This window comes from Helicoverpa zea, chromosome 31, assembly GCF_022581195.2.
Source record: "Helicoverpa zea isolate HzStark_Cry1AcR chromosome 31, ilHelZeax1.1, whole genome shotgun sequence".
NCBI classification, from domain to species: Eukaryota; Metazoa; Arthropoda; class Insecta; order Lepidoptera; family Noctuidae; genus Helicoverpa; species Helicoverpa zea.
Window position 1 is genome coordinate 3,909,568 of NC_061482.1, and position 14,703 is coordinate 3,924,270.

At 37.1% G+C, this 14,703-nt stretch overlaps 2 protein-coding genes across 2 annotated transcripts; both read left to right on the forward strand.

Annotated features, from left to right (window-relative positions):
* The first annotated feature begins 1,288 nt into the window (after positions 1 to 1,288).
* LOC124645490 (guanine nucleotide-binding protein subunit beta-2) lies at positions 1,289 to 10,315 on the forward strand. The gene is made up of 9 exons (XM_047185310.1): positions 1,289 to 1,400; positions 1,474 to 1,619; positions 7,545 to 7,678; positions 7,945 to 8,110; positions 8,406 to 8,491; positions 9,305 to 9,420; positions 9,552 to 9,678; positions 9,803 to 9,889; positions 10,083 to 10,315. Exons 1-9 carry the CDS (start codon positions 1,332 to 1,334, stop codon positions 10,187 to 10,189), a joined length of 1,038 nt encoding a protein of 345 aa, XP_047041266.1. The 5' UTR covers positions 1,289 to 1,331; the 3' UTR covers positions 10,190 to 10,315.
* Positions 10,316 to 12,933: 2,618 nt separating this feature from the next.
* Positions 12,934 to 14,418, forward strand: LOC124645336 (alpha-(1,3)-fucosyltransferase C-like). The gene is made up of 2 exons (XM_047185137.1): positions 12,934 to 13,982; positions 14,142 to 14,418. The coding sequence occupies exons 1-2, from the start codon at positions 12,934 to 12,936 to the stop codon at positions 14,416 to 14,418; spliced, it is 1,326 nt and encodes a 441-aa protein (XP_047041093.1).
* Positions 14,419 to 14,703: the final 285 nt, after the last annotated feature.

Below are 14,703 nucleotides of genomic sequence, written 5' to 3' on the forward strand. Positions count from 1 at the left end.
TCGCTTAACTTCAAACTGTATTCGTCAATAGATTACCTATACCTACCTACCAAATAGTTAAATAATTTGGACTGCAATTAGATGGACTGTAAGTACCTATCTCTCGTACATTCCTACATACATAGTATATCTTTACCTATTCCTAAACCCGGAGTTATTTTGGCTACGATTGAACATAAACTGAAAAATAAAATAAAAAAACTTGGTAAGTCAAATCTGATTCCATCTTTTCACAAAGGTACCGTTCTCAGTATCAATTAGTGTAATGTAAATAAAAATATAATTTTAATTGAATAGAATTTGCGCCTTTTTTTAGTAGCGTAGCAAATAATATTCGAAGAATAAAACTTTGCTAAATTAATAGAGTTAGGTAACATTTTTTGTTTTTATAATTTAACTAGCGACCCGCCCCGACTTCGCGCGGGATAAGAGTATTTCTCCACTATTTAATGGAGTTTATTACATAAACACCTTCCTCTTCAATCACTCTATCTATTAATTAAAGGAAAGCTGAATCAAAATCCGTTGCGGAGTTTTGAAGATTTAAGCGTACCTACATAGGGACAGAAAAAGCGTCTTTGTTTTGAGTAATGAAATAACTTGAAGCATAAAACCTTCGGGTGACGGGTGAAACTAAATAATCGAGTATCTTCTAAAGATCCATCTGTTCAGAGTTCAGATTACTCTTAGCACTTATTATTATTTAACGCTTACTAATTCATTCTATGACAGCCAGGGCGACTATGACTAGATATAGAGAGAATTTGGACCATCTAAAAGTGCGGTACTAAACCATGCAATGCGACTGCCAAGTTGCATTATATTTAAGCACGAACCAAGTATTTCTGAGAAACGTAGTCTCTCCGGAACGTGGATGCAACCACAGGGTGCAGTTAGTTCTGGATTGAACTTTCGTATCACGTTTAGCTGCGCTCTGTTTTACACTGCCTAAGGCTCTGTATAACAAATAGGTGTAGTAGGAATGTATTTAATCAATTGGATTACCGCGTGTTATATAATTAGGTTATCGCTCTGTGGATTGCGGCCAATAAATAAGTCATATTCTTGATGAACTTTTATTAATTATCAGCTTCAAGAAGACTTTATTAGCCTCTTTTCCAAAATCTTTAACTGAACTGAAAACATAATAAATAGTGGTCAGCAGCACAGCACCCCATTAGTTGGCACATATAAAGCTTCAGTTGAGCAGTAAATTGAAATCCAATTTACGCAAATGAGATTAAGAGACAGGAGCTCGGTTCTGTTAGTCGCTCATACCAGTCGCGGGAATACATCGTACAACTGTTCGTTGTTAGTGGACAGCGGGAAACATGCCGAAGGAAGACCCAGAGACTACGGCCCTCAAAAAGGAACTGAACGACTTGATCGCCAAATTGAAGGTATCCAAAGAACTGAGGCATAATACATTCAATTGTTTTCTTCTATGTTCTCACTTGAGTTAAACTTTGACAGGCCGATCAAGAAAAATTAGCTGACGCGAAGCTAACTGATAAATGTGGTGATTTAGGAGATGTGCCGAAGATACGATTTGTAACTAAGAAGACTTTGAAAGGACACATCAATAAAGTCAATTCTGTGCATTACAGCGGTGACTCCAGGTAAGCGAAAGAAATTAAATGATATTCATTAGGTACACTACTAATTTGTTTGTTGTATCCATTTTATCGTCTAAAAGCGAATTTAGAAAAGTTTTGCTTGAATAAAACTCGGACTAATCAATTACCATTCATGCATTTACGGTACAGTAATTAAAGTATTGGGAATTTGTTACCACAATAATTATTGTCACTAAACCGTAATATAGGACAAATCCAGTACATCTGTATGTTTTCAATAAACTTATACTTATCAGTGTCATGGACAGTGACAGCCACGTCTTCTATCTCTCCCTTTCTTAAGCTAAGCGAAGATATAATATTGCGATGCTAAATAATGTGTACTGCTGAGCTAAATATGTATTTGGTGCATAGGTACACGCTTTTAGATTTATAGCCACATATTCCCCGAAAACACGCAAGCGTCGCGTGAGTCAACGTGAGGTACCTACTCGTACCAGTAGCAATCTTGTTCTGTTCATTTTCCTTCCCGTAGCTAGTACTTAACATTAATTACAAAAGTCAAAGATTACCCACGTGGAAATGTAACTTACCATATAAATATAACATGGGAACACTAACTAATCTAAAGAAGGTAATTATTTCAATACACCGAGCGGAAACATTTTTTAGGCTCCGAAACACGGAGGAGAAAAGACTAGCGGAGATGCCCTAACGAAAAATCTCCTAACAAAGCAGCGCGCCAAAATTCGGGTGAGCGGGGGACGAGGAACGTTACTGTCTCCACCCGTGCTCCACCCTTATACGCCTTTATGGGAAGCCACCCATTTTTTGTAAATCCATCTAGCGTGGAATAGGATGATTAAAATCTAACCCTAAACTAACATCGACCACTAGTGACATACTCAAAAGTAAAGTAAATACTCAAAATTAATAATTCTTTTAAAATAGTAATTCAATTGGAAAGTTTAAAGAAGCATTCATTTGAAATGAACGAAGAAAAAGAGAGAGATAAAAAAAGTTAGAAAATTAATTGTTATATAAGTATTATTTTGTGCAGAGAACTTGCCCCACAACAATTTATTTACTCCTCCAGAAATGAAATAGGTATCTAGGAACCATTAAACGGAGACTCGATGAAAAATCATTTTTATTCACCACGGGTCTAAAATACCCCCATGGTGTAATTTGAGTATCAACTTATGGCCACGGAGGAGAAAAGACTAGCGGAGATGCCCTAACGAAAAATCTCCTAACAAAGCAGCGCGCCAAAATTCGGGTGAGCGGGGGACGAGGAACGTTACTGTCTCCACCCGTGCTCCACCCTTATACGCCTTTTATGGGAAGCCTCCCATTTTTTGTAAATCCATCTAGCGTGGAATAGGATGATTAAAATCTAACCCTAAACTAACATCGAGTGTGATACGTGACTTAGAAAAGTGTAACACCGAATATCACTTCCCCGTAAGTTTACGAATACGAAACACTTAACAACGAATGCACGCTACCTCGAAAAACTTAACGCCGTAGCCATGCGAACTCGAATAACGAAATCTCTAAATTCACCTATACGAAACACTTAACAAAGAATGCACGCTACCTCGAAAAACTTAACGCCGTAGCCATGTGATCTCGAATAACTAAACCTCTAAAAATCATCGTAAAAAGTCTTTATTCATATAACAATTTTTTTGGGTCTGAGCTTGGTGTCTGGAGGGGCCAGGGTTCTGGAGCCCTGAGGCCACGAGTGCCCTCGAGCCATATATTTGTCAGGCATCGTTTGGAAGCAGATTTTGTTCCCGACTGTTTCTGACGCTTGTCGGCCATTATTTCTTCGGAGCATATTTTGGAGTTTCCTGTCTGGTTTTTTAGGAGGGCCTTAATCTCAGGCTAGTCTTGTGCACATCGTCACCGCGTGGGAGATTGGTGTCGCCGTGGTCTTGTGACTGTTCGTCGGCCAGGTCCGACGGGTGAGCTGTGACAGCGTGGCTGACCCGCAGTGGCGGCTGCCGCCTCCACGCTCCTCGTTACATGAAGACGTCAGGTACCTTGTGTTGTGCTTGAGTGCTGTGTGATTTTCTGTCCTGTACGACATACCCCGGAGGACACGATTTCCGTGTGGAGATAGACGGACCCCGTCTATCACCGATGCCAAGGGGAGCTATTTGAGAGACTGAGGGAGAGACTTTCCGACTAGGGAGTTGTATGCAGAGAGTGAGAGTACTTTGTGAGCCTTGCCTAACAGTCGGGAACAAAATCTGCTTCCATTGCAGACGGATCCTGGATAAGGCTGAGCGGGAAACGATGCCTGACAAATATATGGCTCGACGGCACTCGTGGCCTCAGGGCTCCAGAACCCTGGCCCCTCCAGACACCAAGCTCAGACCCAAAAAAATTGTTATATGAATAAAGACTTTTTACGATGATTTTTAGAGGTTTAGTTATTCGAGATCACATGGCTACGGCGTTAAGTTTTTCGAAGTAGCGTGCATTCTTTGTTAAGTGTTTCGTATAGGTGAATTTAGAGATTTCGTTATTCGAGTTCGCATGGCTACGGCGTTAAGTTTTTCGAGGTAGCGTGCATTCGTTGTTAAGTGTTTCGTATTCGTAAACTTACGGGGAAGTGATATTCGGTGTTACACTTTTCTAAGTCACGTATCACACTCACTAACATCGACCACTAGTGACATACTCAAAAGTAAAGAAAATAGGTACTCAACATTAATAATTCTTTTAAAATAGTAATTCAATTAGAAAGTTTAAAGAAGCATTCATTTGAAATGAACGAAGAAAAAGAGAGATAAAAAGTTAGAAAATTAATTGTTATATAAGTATTATTTTGTGCAGAGAACTTGCCCCACAATAATTTATTTACTCCTCCAGAAATGAAATAGGTGTCTAGGAACCATTAAACGGAGACTCGATGAAAAATCATTTTTATTCACCACGGGTCTAAAATACCCCCATGGTGTAATTTAAGTATCAACTTATGGCATTGTGTTAGTTCGTCTACTAGCCACTATGGCATCACAAGCACGAAAATTCGTTCTATTTGTTCTAGAACCGTGCTGCGATGACTGTTGTTATTTTCGATGTTGCCACATTACGAAATTCACCAAGAAAAATGGGAATTAAAATTATAGGGACAGTGTTTATTAAATTAGAGTTTTCACAACTGTATCATAACGGCGCATCCACTAAATAAGTAGCAGACTTTATGTGAGTCGGATGTTGCTCTGAGTAAAGGTACATTCAAAAAGTATGTACGGCAAGAGAGATATACATACCTATGTAAAACATTGCTGATCTATTCTAATATTATAAAGAGGAAAACTTTGTTTGTTTGTTTGGTTGTAATGGATAAACTCAAAAACTACTGGACCGATTTTAAATATTCTTTCACCATTAGAAAGCTATATTATCTGCAAGTAACATAGGCTATATTTTATCCCGGTGCGGGCTCGTAGCTCCCACGGTACGCGGGTGAAACCGCAGGAAAACGGCTAGTGATGAATATAAATAAATCTACATAGTTAGAGTTATGATTAATTTTAAGATAATTGCAGCTTTTTTAAATAAGACCTTTTTTAAGAATGGGTGATTGCATTTTCGATGTCTGGTAGCACTTAATTTTGTAACGGGTCTCTCTGTCTTGATGAACACAATTTTACTTCAAATATACGTAAGTCGACTACTTACCGAAAGATGGTGTTTTTATAATATAAAATTTTCATGATAATATATCATATGTTTTGGTTTGTAAATAATCTATAAAAAAACTTGTAGGATGCAAGGAAAAATGAAGCTGCTTTTTAAGGCAAAAATTGGTACCAATAATATACATTGATACAAGATTGATACGAAAATAATACAAATTCACTTAGAGGTTCTAGAAATGCAGCTATTCGACGACAGATGTCTCTAGCAAAAAATATGTTTTAAAGTTAAAATATTAATTACACGTGAAATGTTATCCTATGGTATGTTTGAGTTTGGATCCTGAGCAATTTCTACAATTAATGATAGCGCATTTCATCGTTTTAATCGAGTAACAAATAAAATCTGTTGAAATTGTGGTAAAAATACAACTATGACAAGATGTCAGTTTGATGTAAAGGACGGTATATGGGCGGTGTCCAGCCACGCCTGCCGTGACGTAGTCGTGACGTATTTGACCTACCTGAAGGCGCGTGACCTACCTGCGTTAGGGCATCTCCGCTAGTCTTTTCTCCTTCGTGCTTATGGCATTGTGTTAGTTCGTCTACTAGCCACTATGGCATCACAAGCACGAAAATTCGTTCTATTTGTTCTAGAACATGTCTAAAACCGTGCTGCGATGACTGTTGTTATTTTCGATGTTGCCACATTACGAAATTCACCAAGAAAAATGGGAATTAAAATTATAGGGACAGTGTTTATCAAATTAGAGTTTTCACAACTATATCATAACGGCGCATCCACTAAGTGGCTGACATTATGTGTGTCCGATGTTGCTCTGAGTAAAGGTACATTCAAAAAGTATGTACGGCAAGAGAGATACCTATGTAAAACATTGCTGATCTATTCTAATATTATAAAGAGGAAAACTTTGTTTGTTTGTTTGGTTGTAATGGATAAACTCAAAAACTACTGGACCGATTTTAAATATTCTTTCACCATTAGAAAGCTATATTATCTGCAAGTAACATAGGCTATATTTTATCCCGGTGCGGGCAGTAGCTCCCACGGTACGCGGGTGAAACCGCGGGAAAACGGCTAGTGATGAATATAAATAAATCTACATAGTTAGTTATGATTAATTTTAATTGCAGCTTTTTTAAATAAGACCTTTTTTAAGAATGGGTGATTGCATTTTCGATGTCTGGTAGCACTTAATTTTGTAACGGGTCTCTCTGTCTTGATGAACACAATTTTACTTCAGATATACGTAAGTCGACTACTTACCGAAAGATGGTGTTTTTATAATATTAAATTTTCATGATAATATATCATATGTTTTGGTTTGTAAATAATCTATAAAAAAACTTGTAGGATGCAAGGAAAAATGAAGCTGCTTTTTAAGGCAAAAATTGGTACCAATAATATACATTGATACAAGATTGATACGAAAATAATACAAATTCACTTAGAGGTTCTAGAAATGCAGCTATTCGACGACAGATGTCTCTAGCAAAAAATATGTTTTAAAGCTAAAATATTACTTACACGTGAAATGTTATCCTATGGTATGTTTGAGTTTGGATCCTGAGCAATTTCTACAATTAATGATAGCGCATTTCATCGTTTTAATCGAGTAACAAATAAAATCTGTTGAAATTGTGGTAAAAATACAACCATGACAAGATGTCAGTTTGATGTAAAGGACGATATATGGGCGGTGTCCAGCCACGCCTGCCGTGACGTAGTCGTGACGTATTTGACCTACCTGAAGGCGCGTGACCTACCTGCGTTAGGGCATCTCCGCTAGTCTTTTCTCCTTCGTGCTCCGAAAGTACTGAAAAGATTTGAAAAATTATTTCGCCGTTACATTTTGTCCGGGAACAGGAAGAAGCAAAAAATATAAAGGTATATATACGAACGAAAGAAATGTCTTATTGGAAATCGATGGAATTCATATAATAATTGTACACCTACAATGATTAGGAAATGTAAATCTATAATTATTAAAATGGCTCAGAAATGTGTGTCAATTTATTTTCTTAGGAAATCTATACAATTCTTAAATAGCACACACAAAGCACCCCGACTTAGAGAAATCCGAGTTGTACAAATATTAGGTTTTTTTTACAACCATTCAGTTTATCAGATTCAGTTGATTACTAAAGAATGGTAGTTAATGATGTCATATATTGGCTTTTGCTAGCATGCAAATAAAAAACAGCGATTTCAGTCTAAATTGATATTAATATAATAGTTTGTCAGCATAGCATTCAGTGTACGAGAGATTCAACCTCGTGTCATCCACAGGCACTGCGTCACTGGATCACTAGACGGGAAACTGATTATCTGGGACACCTGGAGCGGCAATAAGGTCCAAGTTATACCGTTGCGGTCTGCTTGGGTCATGAGCGTTGCTTTTGCTCCATCCGGGAACTTTGTTGGTAAGATATGCTTTATTTGTCTACACATATGTACTCATAAAATGTACGGTGTAAACGTTAATGTTATCTTTCTTTCACACGGTTATAAATCCCATCATGATTGAAATTCTAAAATATATTTCTTGCAATATTCTTGACAAACAACTGCCGATAGCAAAAAAAGTCCGGAATGATGTATTAATACTAACATTGAACTAAAAAACTCTTAGAAATTAACGGGATGGTAATAAAGTTGAAAATGCAGTGTTTGTGTTGTTTATCTGTAGCTTGTGGTGGAATGGATAACATGTGTACCGTGTACGATGTCAACAACCGCGACTCCACCGGTGCTGCCAAAATGGTGCGCGAGCTGGCCGGCTACGAAGGGTTCCTTAGCAGCTGCCGCTTCCTCGATGACACTCACATCCTCACAGGCTCCGGGGATATGAAGATGTATGATACCTTTAACCTTTTTCTAAGCTGCAGACAGACATGTGTTGCTGGGAAGTTTATTGCGCCACTCTTCTTCCCAGCAAAAACACATACAAAGTGGTTTAAGGGTGGGCATTTTGGGGGCTGTCTTTTGTAAATTTCTGACCTTCAAAAAGAGCTGTTTTGCAGCCGAGTTTAAATAAATGATTTTTGATTTTTATTTTAATACAAAGGCATCGATATCCCGCCCGGTGGCACTGACCATCTTTCGGCGTAGGAAAGAAGCGAGGTTATAAACACCATGATTTTATTACAGATGCGTGTGGGACTTGGAAGTAGGCAAACGGGAGATGGAGTTTGATGCTCACGCTGGTGACGTCGTCACTATTTCTCTGGCACCAGGTATTTGAAAATATCCCTGCAATTGCAGTTACAATTGTCGTGCAAATTCATACTGCATTGCTTATCTAAAGTAAGTAGGTATGAGTAATTTTAACGTTGGTATGATTAGTGTTTACGTTATACTTACGAGGGGTAAGGGAAAGTACCAATTACTTATTCAAAAGATAACAAACTGTTTAATTAACAAGATATCCATAAACCTGCTGGAACCACAGTTAGAACTCTTCGTAATCAGTCACATTGTTGTTGTGTAAATAACATAACCAAGTATATAATCAACAAAGTATCTATCCAATAGTGATATTCACTACTATTATTCATTTATTGTAATCACCATCCACGAGTAGGGAAACCTATAAAATAATAAAAGTTGTCATTAATGATAAACCTGATCTTCGTGATCTTTATGAAGTGATTTTATGGTGTCTTTTACAAACTAGGAAAATGACGACGTTTGCATAAGCGATGGCAGAGCAATTTGTCTTTAACAAGGTTCAGTATCATATTACCCAGTAGAATTACCTATGCTTATATTAGAACTTCATGGAGGACAAAGATGTATGCAAATCCAACTGTGTCTCCTTTGAATTAAGTCCGTACAGGTTCTCAACTGACTTATTATAACTTTTTCTTCCATGACACATAACGTCTCCAGGGTCATAGTCGAACCACCCTGTTGACCCAGGGGCAGGCAGGACCCCTGATGATTTTTAGCGTCAAATCCGCTATTCTTGTAAAACGACCTTGGTACCTTTAAGCAGGAATTAAGAGCTTAGATAGTAACCGAAATTCAATGTACTTACTGATTGACAGACATGAAGACTTACGTAACTGGCTCCGTGGATAAAACCTGCAAGTTGTGGGATATACGAGATGAGAAAGCGAAGCAAACATTCTTCGGCCACGACGCTGACGTCAATAGCGTTTGCGTAAGTATATATCTAGGATATCACAGCAATGTGTTCTCTACATTCTGCATTCATTAGGTAGGCGCCAAATAGTATACAGAATTTTCGAAAAAGTTCAGATGAATAACTCTAAATCTCTCAAATATTTGTAGTACCACAACAGCGGCCATGCGTTCGCGACGGCATCTGAAGACAAGACAGCACGCTTGTTCGACATACGTAGTGACCAACAGCTCGGACACTATACGCCTCCGGGAGCCAGCGGGTTCACTAGCTGCGGTAAGTCTCATATCCAGTAGTGCCACTGCCACTTCACCTAATAAAAACATTATTTAATAAGATGACCATTCACGTACTTATGCATTTATGAACTTATCTAAGGGTTAATTAATAATTTACTCAGGTCTCTCGCTGAGTGGGAGGTATTTGCTCGCTGGGTCAGACGACAACGACGTGCATTCCTGGGACACCCTCAAAGTCACCCATACTGGTAACAAGCTTGTATTTTTTTAGTGATCCTGTCAATTACTTTTGACCATCTTGCTTTTGCAGAAATTCTCAAACGATATGGATATATGGAGATTGTCGATTCCGCCTCGACTGTTGATTGGGGAAACCAGTATGTGAAATTGTCAATTTCCCTCATAAATATACACGTGTGCCAATGTTTTTCTTCATTTCAGGAACTCTGCACGGTCACGAGAACCGTGTTACTTCGATCTCGATGTCGCCCAACGGCGTAGCATTGGCTAGTTGCTCCTGGGACAACAGTGTCAGGGTTTGGGGTTGAAACCAGACCAAGAGCGTACCATAACCTTGTTATATCCTGCAAACAACTCCATTCACTACGTATGTGTTAGCATTTATATTCCATTAAATATGCTGCCATTTCCTATCGATTAAAATTTATAAATATTGAATTGTTTTATTTGCTTATAAGATTTAAGTAAATTAGGTACATTGGACAAGATTTTAGATTTTTTTAATTAATAACCTAGGTACATAAAAGCAAGGTCAACTAAGTATTTAGGTGCTCACCAAAAAAATATTTGTTTACTTAGGTACGTTCATCACACCTATTATTACGTTGGCAACTTTTCTACAACGAGTTAGACATTTTTCCAAAAATACTTGTAATTTTTTTCTAAGATATCTTTTTAAACTTGTTTACGTAATTCTTAAAGGGGCCGCTAGCTACAACTGATTAAGTACTTTTTATTTGATATAAAGTACTTTTTATTACTTATATGTTTACCTAACCTTACCTGGACCTCTACCAACTACTAAAACCGAAATAAGCCGAAAATCGATCTCACTGGCGTGCACTTGGAGAGGCCTATGTCCAGCAGTGGACTGCGATAGGCTGATGATGATGATGATGAAGCCAAATCGGTCCAACTATTCTGGAGTTTTAGTCAGACAAACGAACAGCAATTCCTTTTTACATATAAGAAGATACCAAATGTTCACACACACTATGTGCTCCGATTTTATCAAAGCGGTGAATTTTATAACAGCTTAAGATTAAATATCTCGCAAGACTGCGATTGTTTTTTTAAATTTTGATTCATACATGAGAGATCAATGATTTTAATCAACCTTGACGATCCAAAACAACAATCTAAATCTTTGTACGCAGTACGCACGACGTGAGGCGTGGGTATTGTGGGTAACCAGTACTTAATGCGTGAACCTCACTTTTGTGACGTAGCCACAATAACTATGTTCGTTAACGACGTTAACCTCAAGGAGAGTCAGCAAACCTCATCGGAGGCCACCTGGGCCAAGGCTTGCCGGGACTGCGGGATTGTTCGAGTTACTGCGGCCCTGGTACATAAAACGCCTAAGAAGTTTTAGGTTTTAGTCAGTAAGAGTCTGTTCCTCACGTTGTTAACACAAGGGGGTGTCCTTTGATGATTTTCCATAAAAACCTATTTGTTTCTGCCAAAATAATTACTACTACTACCACGAAAATAATCCAGCGGATTGCAAATTGCATATCTAACTAGGTTGTAGACTTCAAGGTTTAGGTACATCAAATTAAATTATATTGGTTAGCTATGATGGTCATGCACATATATTATCAGGTAAGTGACGTACTTTGTGGCACTGAACCTCAAAAATAGCATAAGGCAGTTAAGTTATACGTCAAACGCTTAAAGATATAAATAAAAGAAGGCTAAAGTTGTGGCTTTAAGTAGGTACAAGTGATGCAAAAAATAGCAGTTGTTTTGGTTATCATTAAAGTTAATGATTTATTTACATATGATTATCTTATTAAGGGGGAAATACCTGTTGACGGACTTTAATAAAGTATAAAAGGTAGGTAATCTGTTATGTTGCATTATTATGAAAATCTTAGTAAAGAGAAAGGCAATGAACGACATACCGATGATAAACTGTTACCTTATCTTTTACCGTACGTTATGATTGTACCTTATACCATTGCATAACATATAAAGATAATGAAGATATTATCCCTACTATTATTATAAATGCGAAAGTACCTAACTCTGTCTGTCTGTTACGCTTTCACGTCTAAACCACTGAACTGATTTTAATAAAATTTGGTACAGAGATAGAGTTGACCTTGAGAAAGAACATAGGATAGTTTTTATCCCGGACTTTTTAAGAATTCTCTTGGAAACGCGATGTAACCAACTCTACGCGGGCGAAGCCGCGGGCGGAAGCTAGTTTGAATTATAAAGATGACTACAGATTGAAGAGCTCTGACTTTGAAATACATATTTTTAGGTTAGGAATAGTTCGTAATGCTAATGACATATCTACAAACAAACAGTATAGGTATATATTTATTTATCTACATACATGTTAAGCTAAATAAGGGGTAATGACCAGAGGTACACACACATTTGGGGATCATAGCGCCTCAACTACGTGATCAGAGTTAAAAGTATACGTATTTTAAGGATTCAATGTTATGTTTTATTCATTTCGTTTGATTTGACACGTCGTTTGAATCAATCATCGACGATTTATGCAAATAAATCTAATTCAACCACTTTGTCTCTTCGTACCTAGGTTTGTCATTATCCTTCTCTGTGTGAGAGGAGGCTTATGGATAATATTAAACATATTTTTTTTACAGAATTTGGAAGGAGGAATTTGGAATATGTTTCATATTATCGTGCTGCACACCTTCCAAATTATATTACACGAAACACAATTAATACTCACTTTATTTTTCATTCTATACTGAATTTCCTTCTTTGCGAATACTATTAATCATTTATTTCTATTTTGTTTCAATAGAACACTAAGCAACGACTTTTTAAAGCAAGATTTAAATTCAAATATTATTTACATACATAATACTCAAGGTAGACCTAGTTAATAAAAGTTACCTAAATGTTATGCAGATTATCGGATGCTGTTTAATATAAGAGCGATCTAAAATTCTCTTAACAATAAATTCAAAATACATGCACATAATAAGTATGTTACGATATTTTCAAATACCTAACGTTGAAGAATGTGTTTGTGTAATTTTTAAGAATTCGTTTGTAATGCGAAATGGTCATACTGCAATCAACACAGAATAAACAATTATCGTCGATTTTTGCACGCATTTTGTTAGTACTCACTCGAATGATGCACGTCTATCTTAAGTGGATTAGAATTAAATCAGTGTATTGTTTTGTATTAATGATATTAATTTTCGTGCTATGTTATCTGTACAATACCAGTTATTCAAAGAAAACGAAATTGGAAGCTCCTTGTTTAATGAACACGCCATTCGCTACATCAACGACTGAGATTGTATCAGATAAATCTCCCAAGCCCAGAACTAAGACAAAGTTTATATTACTGTGGACAAATCCTAACACGTACCCATTTCTTTATTTCGGCGAGGGAAACGATATATTCAAGAAGAAAAAATGTGAATATGTTAATTGTTATGTGACAAGTAACAGGCGACTTTTAAGGGAACTCACTGAATTCAACATTGTGGTGTTTAACGGGCCACAACTTGGAGATATGATGCCAAGCGACGACATCCCAATAGTAAGATCTTTTCGTCAAAAATATGTGTATGCCAACATTGAAGCCGCAGTTAACTATCCTATTTGCCGAAATACTTGGAACAATTTCTTTAATTGGACTTGGACGTATAAATTAAATTCTGATGCTATCTGGGGTTATATCGTCATAACGAATACTAGTAATCACGTTATTGGTCCAAAAGAAAATATGGATTGGATGAGCGTCGACGACATGAAAAATATTGACAATGATTTAAAATTAAAACTGGCCTCTAAACACGTAGCGGCGGCTTGGTTTGTTTCTAATTGTAACACATTGAGTAAAAGGGAATTTTTCTTTAACGAACTGCAAACTTTTATGAGTTACTCCAATTTAAAGGCAGACGTGTACGGTTCTTGTGGATCTTTTCAATGTCCTAAATCAATAATGTACAGATGTCACGATGAGTTACAAAGAAAATATTACTTTTATTTGGCCTTCGAAAACGCTTTGAGTGACGATTATGTATCAGAAAAGATTTTGCATGCTCTCAATCATTACACCGTACCGGTCGTATATGGAGGAGCTGATTATTCAAGGCATGTATGATTATCTAGCATTTAGTTATCTTTTTTACTCTTCACAACTAATTTGCGCCAAGCTACCTAGGACACTACTTCCTAACCTGGTTCTTTCCTACCAATTCATTCCGTGGAGAAAATATATACTTTTAACCTTTTAACATATTTAAATTTCAGATTCTTACCACCTGGTTCATATCTGGACGCCAAGAAATTAGGTGCAAGAAATCTAGCCAAGGAGATGTCCGATATTATAGACAACCCAGAAATATATTACAGATTCTTTAGATGGCGAAATTACTATAATATTCGAAGCAGGTATGAGAGCCCGGACACAGATGATTACTGTAGGTTTTGCGCCATGGCCAATGATGAAAATCTAATGAGGAAAAATACTATCTATGAAAACTTTAGTTCTTGGTGGACTCCTGAGGGGTTTTGTCTGAAGAGATAAACCAATTCAATTTTCTTAATTCATTTTAGCAAACGCACCGGCAACTCAGTGCTAGCAACTACTTTCTTTAATGTATCTTGCCTCAGGAACTTTCAGTGCCACGGGTACAACGGATATCTACAGAATGCATCATTAAATTTGCTATCAAACCTCAAATAATAAATACAGGATTTTTTCTTACATGTTTATTGAACTTGATACTCGAGATAGAAAAGAGTGGAAAAGCCTTCTGAGAGCTCTGCATTCCCGATGTGTCATAACAGGATGTCATAGGTATTAATAATT